This window comes from Centrocercus urophasianus, unplaced genomic scaffold, assembly GCF_019232065.1.
Source record: "Centrocercus urophasianus isolate 14NV4802_14NV808 unplaced genomic scaffold, USGS_Curo_1.0 seq_1, whole genome shotgun sequence".
In the NCBI taxonomy this organism is placed as follows: Eukaryota; Metazoa; Chordata; class Aves; order Galliformes; family Phasianidae; genus Centrocercus; species Centrocercus urophasianus.
The window spans coordinates 3,033,682-3,047,805 of NW_024884141.1; the positions used below are offsets into that span (position 1 = coordinate 3,033,682).

Sequence of the window (14,124 nt, forward strand, 5' to 3'; positions counted from 1 at the left end):
TGCTTGAAAGACAGCAAGAGTCAGGAAGTACTGAAGCTCTTATGAAAATACCTTTTATTCCATCCCTTTACAGCCAACAGGTATTGAAACAAACATTAGTTCCAGCAGACAAGAATAGAAGTCTACAAGTGCTTTTTAACATTTACTTTCATGGGTATTTTTAATTTAGATGTGGAATTGCATGTTCACCACTTCAAAAAGTCAGGCTTTTTTTCCCTTTAAAATTGTGTGCTTCACAATGAAGAGCTCTGATTCTAACACGTACTACCGAAGAGTCCCAGTTTAAACACAGCACTTGGAAAATTAACACACACTGCAGACTGACAGCACATCTGCTTTCATGGTCAGTGCATAGTAGGTAAGATGGTAAGCAGAAAGCAATAGCTCTTTTATTTTAAATCCTCATGGAGACACTCCAACTAGAACAAATATTCTCATGGGAGCAAGAGCAGAAGAAATAGCTATTACTCTTGAAGTTGATACTTTCATTCGCTGCGCATTAGAACTTTGTTGTAGAATGGAACAAGATCAAATATTAAAAAAACTATATAAAAATTAAATACTTGATTACAGTAGCAAGTCACCACTTCACAATAGGAAATCTCATCTCTTGGAATTATTATTGATCTGAATTCTCACTTGTTTGTTGGGTGTTGGATACTGGTAATTCAAGACTTGCCCATAATAGAGGCTCTGCTTTTCGCATAGTAACCTCAATCTTTGTAGCTGTCATGTTCACATAACTCCTCTTTACATCAATTACCTGAAACAGAAAACATATTTCACACTTCGCCTCAAGAAATAAACATTCAGAGGTTTGGAATCAAGTTAGAAAGAGTATCTTATCATGAGACATCAGCAAATATTTAGGCAGGTGAAATTCCCTCTTATCTGGACAAAAACAGCCATCTCCCATTCTCAAGTTACAAATGTGTGTCACAAAACATGTGACTAATGCACACAGTATGCATACAACAGATCAAGTCAAGCGTTTTCTGTAACACAGCTATCATATCCAGGATAAGATCTTAGGATAAACTGGCTTAGAAGGGGTTTCAAGAAGTCACCTCATCTAACCTGCTGATTTGACTTGAAGAGTCAAATAGTCCCTCAGGGCATTAGCTTTAGATTTGAATTTAACTATTGAATGATATGCAATTGAATTTCTTTCAATAAGCAAAGAAAGCAGGAAAAATAAACAGCTTTTAAAGAGAAGCAGCTGAAGTTTTGTGTGTTTTGTTGTGCTTGTTTTTTTTTTTTAGAACAGAAAAATGGCTCTTATACTTACTCCCCATAATTTCACATTGCGATGAAATTCCTTTTCTCCTTCAAACACAATATGGATATTTAACTGAAGAGGAAAAACAGCAGAAAATTTAGTCAGACTAAGATTATGAAGCACCTCAACTATTTTTAAGTATGCTTAAGTAAAATGCATCACATCAGGACTCAGATCCTAAATGAAAAGTGATCAAATGGTCACTCACACACAGAAGTGGAAATACATTCTACAAGACTGTGACACAGTACCACAGTGTTGCATTTTGTCCAAAAGAGGAAGAAATCACAGAAACATCATTTTTAGCACTCCCTAAATATTACTGCCTGTGAAACCGCCATCAAGAACAACGTTCAGTTACTTCAAGTCAAACACAATGGAATTAAAAATCTGTAATTATTTACATATATGCCAATGGAAGTCATTGCACTCAGGATTTAATTGCAGAAGTCTAATTAACGATTTTTTGCAGGCTTATCAAAGTACAGACGTCTCAACAGGAAGGAAAAAAACCCAAACTACATATAATTAAACACAAGGGTCAAGAATGGCATCTTAAGGCAGACACTCACCACTGTGCTATTTGCTTCTACATAGCTCAGATCAGGAACAGAGTTCTTAGCATATATAGAAACAGTCACTTCTCCTCCAGTCTGATGCCAATCATGCCTGCATGGAACTACTTTCTTCCCCTATGTAAAGAAAAGGTCATGGAAAAAGAACAATTCAGAAGTATTTTTTACAGTATTAGGATAAAATTCTGGGGCTATTCCAACAGCCAGTAAACACAGCTACGATATGTTCAGAAGTGAGAGCAGAACACTTTTATATGCACTATACACACATGTGTATAAAACTATAATAAATATATGTTTCATGATAGAAAATATGGGAATAAAAGAGGGGCACTGAAATGCAATAGAAATATTTTCTGTTGGATCAACCTCCTTTTCAAGACTGGAGTTTTCCAGCACGTAGCAGTATGGAACATAAAGAAAAAAGAAGTCAGAACTCCAAGAAATTTTTGTATCGCTGCAAAAAATTAAGTATTTCTCCCTGTTCCCAAATGCATGAAAAAATGAAATAGTAAAAAAACAACAACAAAAAAAAAACCCACAAGATCCAAACGAGTAAAAAGATAAGTTTAAAAACAAAAAAAATCTGCAGTCAAACAACAGTCAACTAGAAGTTCATTATCTGAATAGAAAAACATTTAATGAATTTCTTAACATTTGAGTAACTACCCTACAAGGCTACTTTCTTCTTGCTTTAGGTTTATCACTTCAAATTTTCTGTTGGTTATTTATGTATCTGAAACTACTGCTTAGATACAAGCAAATCTTAAAAGCAAGCAGCAATCTTCTAAGTAAGGAAGTAAAGCACTTCGAAAGCAGTCATTATAAAATGGGGTAACAGAATCACAGCTTCTGTAATAAATCTTTGATTTTCTTTTGTTAAGTGACACTTTGCTGCATCAAACTGAATTTACCTCAGCAATTAAGAATATTAATAAGAAATGTCTGTTAAGCTGCATCCAACAATAAGCCTCTCTATTAAAGCTGAATTTGCCAAGAACACTTTTACATTTAAACACGCATTAAGGCAAAGAAAGGCAGAAGCATACTTGTGATGGAGTACTACCACAGATCACTTCAAACTCCTTTTCTGTCCTGCCATGCTGTGCACAGTATCCTACACATTATTTCATAGGTAGTGATACAAAGCAGCTCAACAATAGTAAAACCTCAAACAGCCTATGAACTACGTTTCAGTACTGAAAGTTTAGAATAACCAGCTGCATAAGGCCATGCTAATGGTACTCACTGCATCCTTTTTAGTCCATACGTGGGTTCCTGTTGCGCAGCCCTCTTGGGCTAAAAACGTATTGAAGTCAGATGTTTTCCTTTTACAGCAGCTCCAGTATTTCATCCTTTAAAGTTTGCAAAGAAAGTAATGAAAAAGCAATCTTCAGGACATTGTTGTGGATACTATCGTTCCTTTAAGTAGAATTACTATTAATTTAGTAGACGTTTTTCAGTCATTACTATTTTTGATTGCAAGAAATACAGAATGAGTACAAGACAACATCTATGACAAGAGCAGTAGCAGATTAAAGACTAATTAAAAAATTAAACTGAGCACCAACCCTTCGTGAAATATAGGCACGCCAGAATGGTACTGACACACTTCTTCAGTGCTGTGTGGTCCTTGGTATGTCTAGTGAAACAAAGCATTTTACCATTACAGCAAGTTGGACCAAAGTTGAATAAAAACAAAAAAGAAAACAAAACACAACAAACAAAATGAACACTGAACAAAATACGATAAAGCTTTCCAGCAGTTAATCCAAGTCCAATCGGAATTATTATTTTGAAAAGATACCTCCATTCACAAAAGCTTCCTTGGCACACCATGCTTACAAGCTATGCTTTGTATTGCTTCAATTGATACAGCATTGGTGTCACCATTTATGTTCACAGAGGTCACTTGAAAAACACTCTGAAAATTCAGAGGGAGTACTTAAAATAAAGTTGCCATTCTTAAAAAACATGGATTCTCAAAAGAAAATAAATGATGTCTCTCTGATACTGAACACTGCATCAGCTCTTCCTAATACAAACAAGTGAATTACATGAATTCCTCCCCCACCACAGTTTCAGCTAAGAGCCCACATCTGTCAGATGTACAGTGAATTACTAACTTAAAATTTACTTTTCTGTATATAACAAGGGTGGCAGCAAAAAAACTTAACTGTCTGTTTCAGTGGGAATGTAATAAGAAGTCTAATTTCAGTGTTAGATGTTAAAATATTTTCTTTGGGGATTCTTTGGGCAGGATGCACTAAGTGGTAATCTCTGAAAATGCTACTGAAGAGTATACTGGTATGTATGTACATAAAAACAATTCAAGTGTTAACAGTAAGTCACCTCTCACCAATATTCTGTTTAGCATTTTAAGGTAAATGTTTCAATATTGTATGTTTGGTAGGCTTACTAATTAGAAGTTCAGGATGGATAACAAAAGAAAGAAATCTTAGACCTACTGCATGCACAATACAAAATAGCCCACGTGTGTCAATACTAATGTATGTTAACAACTGTATATTTGTTAAGCCCAGTGTAATTTATCTTATTTCCAGTCAATTTGTAGCAGAAAGAAAACAAAAAAAAGAAACAAAAAAACAGAACCCTGCATGTAATAGTTTAAGAAGGCAGCATAAATGTGGAACTGAATGACTTACTTTTGAACAGCCTGCATTTTTACATGGTGTCCCTATCTTGATTTCATCACTGTCCTCCTCTGTAAACACAATCGTATTGTAGAAAAAAACAGCTTACAATAAAGAAGTTTACAATGTAAAAAACATTTTGCTGCTATTGAGAATTTAAAGGAATTAAAGAGTAGATTACAAAAAAAAAAAAAAAAGAAAAAAAGAAAAAGCAACTTCTGCATGTTATTGAAGTCTTCCAGAAGGGTACAGAGAAACAGAAATTACGCTAATATTCCAATAACTTCATTATTTCTGCCTCAGATTTTAGCTTCTATACATTTCCACTGTTTTAAGTGAAAGAAAAAAAAAAAAGGCTAAAAAGGATTGCTACAATCATACACAAAGAGAAACAATCAGAAGACGCCAATCACTCATTATGTTTGGTTTATAAAGACTATCAAAGGATCCAATTGCTGCCTATAAATAGACACAAGCAAAGAATCTGAATACCAAGTACAAAAAAAAGCTAAATGACATTTTTTGCTAAAACATAAAAGGGTATAAAATTGCCATAAATGCCCACAGATTGAATTCAGCAATTCTAGTGTCTCTAAAGGAATTAAATTTGAAGTGATCAGTGAGATAAAAAGAGGAAAAGCAGACAAGGGAGAACCAACCAGTTTTCAGGGGAACGTCACCGGTTACAAATAAGCAGCTCCAATAATTGCAGTGGGAATGTATTCCACCTACTACCCAAATTCCCACACTGTTCACATTTAACTTGGATTATAATTCTACAGAAGGAAAGTTATCTCCCAGATTACTGAGAACATGAATAATCTTGTCAAATAATTGCCTTAGAAAGAAACAACAACAAAAAAAGTAATTTGCCTGACAGTAAGTATCACATATCTACTTAACTTCCTTATATCCTTACCTTTTTTCTCTTCGTTTTCTGATGAGAGTTTCAGTTTATCTAGAGCTTGCTTCAAGGAAGCTGAAACTTTCAGCTGCAAATTTGTCATTGGCTCATCTGGGCTAAAAAAAAAAAAAAAAAAAATAGTCCATGAATTCATATCAACTTCATGGAAAATAACTTATAAAAGATGACAGTAGTAACTTTTAATCTTTTGATAAGGCCCTTCCTTTCTAATGCCCCTTGAAGTAACAAACCAGATTCCTTGGTGTCCATTCTTACAGATTAGAAATTTCAAATGCCGTTCAACAAAGGTTGAAAGCAACTAAGTGCTGTACAACAAAAACAAATCAGAGAGATTAGGGAATCTACATACAAACTCCTTAATGTTTAGTGTTAAGAATATATGAAACCATAGACATTACTACAAAACACTTTATAAGCTACAGAGCTTTACACTGCAATTTTGGTTTGCCATGCAGCTAAATGCTCAGCAATCCAGTGCTACCTTGTCTTAAACAGAATTCTTTTAGCTCACTTCGAAGTTAGAGACAACACAGTAGAGACATCACTGCAAGCAAAACCAAACTCTTTGGGAAGTTTTACACTGCATGAAATGAGTAACAATAATCAAACAAGCTTTAATTTGGCAAATCAACCACCAAACCAAATTTGGGAAAGAAAAGGGGTTTTGTATACAATACCTTGGTCTTTTAATTGTTTCCAGTGGTTTTGGTGCTTGAATGATGTGTTCCTGAAATTTGGGTTTCAGTTCAGCTAGCTCTTTTCGCTCAGTGGTACTTTTGACATCTGGTTTAACAGGCTCAGGAGGTTTCTCACTGTTATGGAGACCCTTCGTACAGCCCTATCAGGGAAAGCATATGTTTTTATGCTTATACTTAAATGCTGCAGTTGCTGCAGTTTTCGATAAGTGTGCACTTATAAATAAGTTTATTTTTTGTGCACGCTTACCAAAAACTGCAGCAAGTTCTTTTATATCTTCAGATCATCTTCCACTTTAGCCCACATACCACATTGGCCATGAAGGTAATCTTACAACTATGACAGAAAATACCTTCATTTGGATACACTTTAAAGAACAATACATATTTTTTACAGTTGAGTGAAAAAAAATTGTCCTTCATTCCTACCAAGTGTAAATAAGTTTTGATAAAACAAAGCATGCCTATTAAAGCTTGAAACATAAGATGCAGCTACAGCTTTAGAGCAAGAAAATCAGCGTATCCAAGATTTAAGACAGCTGTAAAACAAGTAAGCAAACTTTAAACATGTAAACAGATGTACCACTTGATATTTACCACTGTGATTTCACAAGCGTAATAACTGCAAATAGACATGAATACATACCACAATGCTTAAGAAGTCAGAGAAGTCTGTTGTTCTTCTCTTACAGCACGACCAACCCTATAAACAGTTTGGAACAAAAATAGAACAAGTGTGACTACCCTACTTAGCTGCAGCTTCTGAAAGACCAGTTCTATTCTTTTACAAGATGGGACAATATTTTCAATCCCCTGCATTTTTAGAAGCCAAGTACAGCTGTTCCTTCTGCCATTTCTACTTCACTCATGTTGCCTTAATCAGAGAATTCACTGAACATTTTCATGACAAGTTAGGTGCCAACTCCATAGGAGAGAAAGCAGAAATGTTACTTCAACCCTTAAGTTAACATTTGAGAAGAATAAACAAATTTTATACCTGAGACTACATTCACCCGTGGCAAAAGATAAAATGAAGAGACTTTCTTTCTAGTCAGATCTCTCAAGTACTCATTTCCCCCCACAGTTCTGGAGATCTGCAGTGCAGATACACTTTCCCACCACATTGAGAGCTGAAGCAGTGAGGCACTGGCTCACTGTTCAAGTAGATGGTTTGAAAATATACTTAAAATATGCACTTTTTACACAGTCCAAGAGGTAAAAGGTTAACCTCTGCTCACTTGGATTACCTACAATCCACATTAGGAAGAAAACCTAGAAAACTATGATAAATTTAATTAGGCCTAGAGTTAGAAAAGCAGGGGTGAGAGGGAAGAAACTGAACCATGCTCATTTAAGAGAAAGCAAACACAGCCTTTTGAGGTATCTTTATAATTTTTGTCCTTGTAATTACGTAGAAGTCTTAAGCACTGTACTATGAGTACAGTTACAACTTTATTTAGACTATGGAAATTTATTTTCTTTAACTGAATTGTACTGCACAGCAAAATCACCATCAGCTCACAGAAAACGTGATACCCAGCACACAAGTACCTCCATGTACTCCAAACCACCACATGGCTGGACATGGATGAGACATACTGTCAGCAGAAGCAGTTTCTAAATACCATGGAAAACTGCTTGCTCCTCAGTTAAATAACAGCTCCAAATCCTATGAAAGGCCACTTACACTTCAACTGTATTAGTATTTTGAACAGTGCTGGGTCCTGGACACCAGATTCCTGACCTGCTGAATGGTTAAAAAGTATTTTCAGTACTGTTTTGGCCTACCTATGCAGTTCTCTGTCAAATAATTCCCAACAGGCATTGTGTATATATCGAGCAGATCCTGAAGCAGGAAAACAGTTCAGTAGAATGAATGCGGGCTATGGAGTTGGCCAAAGCACACACAGCCATCACAGATATATTTAATTCATTACTGAAGATTTATCCTGAGAACACTGGACAGTTACACCAGAGGCAACGGGTGAGCAGTCCCAACTTAACCAAGGTATCAGGTTATCAGGTTAACATAATGCAATTATTTTCTGCGGCAGACAAATGTCACACTCACGTTAGTGCTCTAGTTGTATAAGAGTGCATGCATCTGGTCTACATTCCAAGCAGATTAATTAACAGAGAGTAAGATAACTCTCAATACCTCCAGAGATCTATTCACAGGACCTAATTAAACTGTTGAGAGTCAAATGATAGTGAACTTGTATGACTTAAACCATATGGATACAGTAAGCTACACTAAGCTTCTTCTGCAGCTTTGTGGAATTTCATGGGGTTGCTCAAAAATGACAGACCGGACAGAGAGACTGACAAAGAGAAAGAAGAAAAGAAGTGCACTGTTTTACATATATGAAAAAAAAGGTGAGACTTAAAAAGGCATTTGCATACTCACTTTGAGAGCATCATGAAAGACTGGCACACCTGGATGATAAGTGCATGAATCTAGAAAAAAATGGTTATTATTAATATTCAGGTGTACCAAGAATTCTTATCTGTTTGATCACAAACATACAAGCACTATGAGTTCACTGAAATCAATAAGTACCTTGCACTTACACCACTGCTTGTGATCTCCTAGGTTTGAGGTCATGAAGACAGAGGCCAATCTCCAACATGCACAATTTAGTTCTGTCAATACTATCAATTGCTACTAGGTTCTGTACAAACGATGCTAAAACACTTCTTTCATTAATTGAACTGTGGATATTCATAGATGTTTATCAACATTACAGTTTTCTACGTAGCAACTGTTCCTTTTTACTTAATATATGTACACTTTCCAAGTGTAATATAACTGCCTTCACTATGTAACACTTCTGACATATACCGTATGCATAATTTAATGATGTGAATCAAAAACAAGATGGGAAATACCAGCTGCATTCCAGCCTTTAAAGCAATTTGGTTTTTTATTTCTATTTTTTGTAGAAACAGCTAAAATTAAAAATGACACAAACAGTAACATTTTTTTATAAGCCTCCATAAAACACAAGTGTGCATAATACCACATTTCAAATAATAAGATGAGCAACACACAACTTTACTAATATGCTGCCTACAGATTTTAAGTGGACTATCGACAAATCAGTATGTTTTATATGTGTGTGCCGTATGTTTTATATGTGTGTGTATATATATAAAAGTATGTAGAATTTGAAGGACTTTTTTCTCTTGCTTAGTATCTTCTTTCATCATATACTCAGTGCTTAAGCCTCAAGCACTAATGTGTTCAGACAGACACACTGCCTTACGATGATGTTTCTTATCTCAATCAAAAGGAACACATTTTAGGACATTAGTCCTTCAGGAAAACTTACATATCCTCATACTACCACCAATACTTTCAGCTTCAGGATGAAAAGCTAATGCTAATAAAGCTTCTAAGAATAAAAGAAAATACGTTTATTTTATACAAAGAGCACAGGGCTTCACTGTTTTTTTTTTTTTTTTTTTTTTTTTTACTTAAAAACAAAGGGTGCTCTTTTCCAAATTTAAGAAAGCATGCCATCACAAGCATCATTATGGTAGCAGAACTAAGCTATCTGCACCTCAGATTATTTTTGAATGAGAAGACCTAAATTACTACTTAGTACGTGAGTTGAAAAGAGAGAGGTGCTATTAATTAGAGCTATGTTTCTCAAAACTTAGAGACAATCTTAGAAACAATTCAGGGTAGCTATCCCTCACACATCAGAGGCAGACAAGCACCTGTTTGGCCTGTTTGTCCATTTGGCCAAGCCCAGTCCTTTCTCCTTGTTTCCTTAAGCCCCCTTGGCAGGCAGTATATTATGAAGAAACAACAACCCACACTCTGCTGCTATCTCATGAGAGCCACATGCACACAACAACAGAAGCTGCAGAGGCAAGCAGCTCTACAGTGCTTCAAGAAGAGGCAGCGGCAGTTTATCTCTAAGCAGTCCGACCATCCTGTGCATCAGAGAACAGAAGAACATCCCTTGTTACCATTTGTACTGAGACCAGCAACACTTGTCTAAGTGAAGTTTACATTCATAAAAAATATCCTGTATCTGATTAGCAGGGAGTAGAAAGGATCAGGACACACATCAGCAGTATGCAGAAGTATGATCTATTTCTGATTTGTCTGAGTTCAGCTTCCAGCCTTTGGGTGCTATTCAACATTTTTTCAACTCACCTCTCCAGTGCTGTTAATACCTCTCCTTAAAAACAAAACAAAACAAAATGCTTTTCAAAGCAATCAATATTTCTCTCTTCACTTCTCAATGAAGAGAGAAATCATTTCAAATCATTTCTGCAGATGCAGGTACCACACTGTCATGTTTCTTTAAATGAAAATCTGATACTCAAATCAATTCCAGTCTACCAGTGCACACACTGTTGCCTGCTATTAGCTGTTATTATTATTATTATTGCTGCCCTCTGGAAGCACTCCAATACTTCACAAGCTATGCTTTGCAGCTCAGAAGCAATGGAAGTTCATTTAACTCAATGAACTTTATCCAGCTCCTTGGGAATGTGAATGTGATCGGGAGGGTGCTGATTCCACTTAATTTCTCAGTGTTGGGATAAAATGTAGATAACATGAAAAATATTGTATGTGAAGAGCTTATAAACAGTTCACAAAGAAAGATTCAGGCTGAGAAACAGAATGGATCAGAGGATGCACTTTAAAGTAACAGAGTTTGAATAACGGAGACCAAAGTTAAACAAAGTTGAAAGGTCAGATAAAAATCTAGGCTATCACTGCTTTCGACTCCAGCTCACCCCACCTCAGAAATATGTAAAATAAGTTTTCATCAGCTCTATGATCACATTGATCCTGCAGGTGCAATACCAATACCCTTGACAAATGAGCTAAGCCCTTCAGTTCTGGCAACAAACCAAATAAAACTGCATTAACAAAGATTCTAATTGCAGCCTAAAACAAAGCATTGCAGTAAAGTGAGGAAGCTGAGACAAACATGTGTACACCTTCAACCTCTTTGTGAGCACCACCTTTTTAAATCTATACAGAAGTATTACATTACACCACTGTATTAGTGGCAAAATTGGACGTGGTATTGAAATGGATTAGAAATATCCACACGGTCATTAATTCCCAGAGAAATAAACTAAAACTTTACTGCCCCTTTTGGAAGCTAAGTTCTACATCCAACACTGCACAGCTCTCTAACTGTATGGATGTAGCTAGTTGTTACTGTATCTGAAATGCATGTTAAATTTGTACCTTGCTAGGCATGCCACAAATGATTTCATAACTGTGTTCAGTCATACCTGTGTAGTCATACCTTTAATGCTTTCCCTCAGGCTGTTTTTTCTGCCTCTCTTTAAAGAGGCACTGCGTCCTCTGTGTCAGCCAGTTGCCACCTGATCATTTGTTTGAAACAATGACAGCTTCTACAGAAAATACATGCACGTTACACCAGCCCTCTGATTCTAAAGAGAACATTAAAGGCCTCTTACATCAATCATTGCTATGGGATATCTATTCTGTAGGCTGAAATTGTGATACATCCATAACATCTTTGAGGCCTGTGGGCCTCACCTTCTATTTTTGTTGGGGAAAAAAAAGATATAAAAACCTCCTCATAACTATTGATCCTAAGCTTAAGTGATAGATTATATCAATATAAAGCTTATCAAAGATTACAAGAATACATATTTTGGTGTCTAATATGCATTTCACTCAATCCTTAAGACTTAAATGTTCTCCCCAGCTCTAAAACACTTAAAGCTGACAGCTAAATGCAGCTAGATAGGGTCTTAGATGCCCAAGCAGCCATCGCCTTATTGATCTTAGTGAAGTTTAGTGGTGCTGAAAGCTTAAATTACTTTCTTTCAGCTAAACATGTTAGACCTGGTCTTCTAGAGCACTCTTGAAAAACCGCATCAGAACTGCTTAGGCCAGGACATAGGAACTCCAAGACCCAGTCACTTACTGAATAAACTTCATTGTAGAAAGCTGCCTGTCACAATCACACAGTTAGCACAGGGCCATGTCCATCAGGTCTGGTCCACTCCAACTTATATCACGTACATCAGAAAACACAGTGAAAAACTGTTGTTACAACAATGAGAGCAGGTCATAAAGACCTAATGAAAGTTTCTGATATAGGAAAACCTATCTAAAGCCTGTCTACTTTGCCTTTTGAGCCGAGCTGGAGTGGGATAGGATTTCTGAATGACAGCATTCCAAAACCGTGTGCCCACTTTTGCTGTTCCTAACGTTAGCAAGCCTTACACAAAGCGCTGCCCCTCTCTTTGCAGATATTTATCTCAGAACAATAACATTTTACGCAGTGATTTCTTAGTCGCACGTGTCAGATCGCATCAGCCGACTTCTAAACTCGTGCACTGCGCTAGAAATTACGCTACCACAGAAGGCCCATCCCCTAGAAATTAATCCTCGCAAATCAGACGAGTTGCAAAGCTTGTTGAGAACTGCAGCCGGTCGGACGGGGGTCAGCCCGATCTACCGGGGGGCAGCCAGCCCACAACAGGGCACCGGAACAGATGGGCTTTAAGGTCCCTTCCCACCCAAGCCGGAAGGACAGGCACTCGCTGGCAGCCCCCAGGCGGGTAGCCGGGCTGCGGGCTCAGCCCTGCAGGCTCAGCCGCAGCTCAGCCGTCCTTCGCTATCCAGTCAACCAGCGGCCGGGCCCCGTCACCGCCCGGCATCCCGGCTCCCTCAGGTCCCCGCGCCGTGACGGACCCCCCGCCCCGTCCTCACCCTCCGTGTTGGTCTCGGGGTCGAAGCGCTGGCCGCAGCCCCGGTTGTAGCACAGCAAGGACATAGCGGCGTTCCGCGGAGCAGAGGAGAGCAGCGGCAGCGCGGCGAAACGGGATGCGGCAACCGGAAGCCGGCGGATGATGGGGGGACGGCGCGGCGGAAGCAGCCGGCCGCAGCCTTCCGGAAGCTTCACGAAGCTTCGGGGGAAGGGGAGAAAGACCGGCGGTCACTGCGCATGTGCTGCCGCGCGGCGCGGGAGCCGTGAGTGCTGAAGGGAAACCAAAGAGCCCGGAGTGCCGTGGCGGGGCGCATGCGCACGGCGGGGCGCATGCGCGTGGTTTGGCGGGAAGGTTGTGTGGAAAGGTTGTGTGGGGTGGCGGCTGCGTTTTGTCCGCAGCGACGTGGATTGGAGATGATGAGTGTAGGGATGCTATCAAATGGCTGCACTCCTCTGTGGTCAGGAGACACCGAGGAACCGGTCTGAGGCTGATTCCGTCACGGCACTCGGCTTCTGGTTGTTTAATTATGTTTGAGGGTTGCATAGTCACCTCAGAAATATATATGAAGACATGACAATTAGAGCTTTGGTTGCTAGGTGTCTGGTATGTGGGCACTTAGTTTAAAAAACGTGTAGTAGGGATCATCTGCTTTGTGCTGAAATGAGGGCAATTGCATCCGGAATTTAGAATTTGTATTGCTGATAGGATTTGTTCTGCTGAGTGCTGCTGTCACCTGATGGCCCTATGGCTTCTTTAACATGTTACAGCAGTGATAACTATTTATTATTTATTTATTAACTATTATTTATATTATTATTTATTTAATAACTATATATGCCCATTTATATGGGCAAAACCAAATAGGCTTCTTCTAACTTAATGTCTGCTACAGTTTTTAACTATGGAAATGCTGAGTTTATAATGCCAGTTTTTAAGGCACGTGGTATCCTAAAGCAGACGTGCTTTTTGCTAAAAACATTTCCTTAAAGGATGTGAAAAAAGACCATGAGGAGATTTCTTCCAATGTATCTACCAACTGGAAGTTAATATCATTCACAGAATCACAGAATGGCCAAGGTTGGAAGGGACCTCAGGGATCATGAATCTCCAACCCCCCTGTCACATGCAGGGCCACCAACCTCCCCGTTTAATACTAGACTAGGCTGCCCAGGGCCCCATCCAACCTGGCCTTGAACACCTCCAGGGATGGGGCATCCACAACCTCTCTGGGCAGCCTGTTCCAGCACCTCGCCACTCTCTCTGAAAAGAACTT

The 14,124-nt window shown here is 38.3% G+C and overlaps 1 protein-coding gene across 1 annotated transcript; it reads right to left on the bottom strand.

The window, feature by feature from the left end:
• Positions 1-28: 28 nt before the first annotated feature.
• Positions 29-12,998, bottom strand: CHORDC1 (cysteine and histidine rich domain containing 1). Its single transcript, XM_042832652.1, has 11 exons — positions 12,853-12,998; positions 8,536-8,585; positions 6,775-6,831; positions 6,111-6,271; positions 5,428-5,528; positions 4,521-4,579; positions 3,426-3,496; positions 3,104-3,209; positions 1,852-1,971; positions 1,289-1,351; positions 29-763 (listed from the first exon to the last, which is right to left on the bottom strand). The coding sequence occupies exons 1-11, from the start codon at positions 12,914-12,916 to the stop codon at positions 620-622; spliced, it is 996 nt and encodes a 331-aa protein (XP_042688586.1). The 5' UTR covers positions 12,917-12,998; the 3' UTR covers positions 29-619.
• Positions 12,999-14,124: the final 1,126 nt, after the last annotated feature.

Excerpts from the sequence above, each read along its gene's own strand:
- CHORDC1 (XM_042832652.1), bottom strand. The coding sequence starts at position 12,916 with ATGTCCTTGCTGTGCTACAACCGGGGCTGCGGCCAGCGCTTCGACCCC. Across the intron at positions 6,832-8,535 it reads TCTTTCATGATGCTCTCAAA|GGTTGGTCGTGCTGTAAGAG; the intron begins GTGAGTATGCAA and ends AACTGTTTATAG. Across the intron at positions 1,972-3,103 it reads TATGGACTAAAAAGGATGCA|GGGAAGAAAGTAGTTCCATG; the intron begins GTGAGTACCATT and ends TTCTTTACATAG.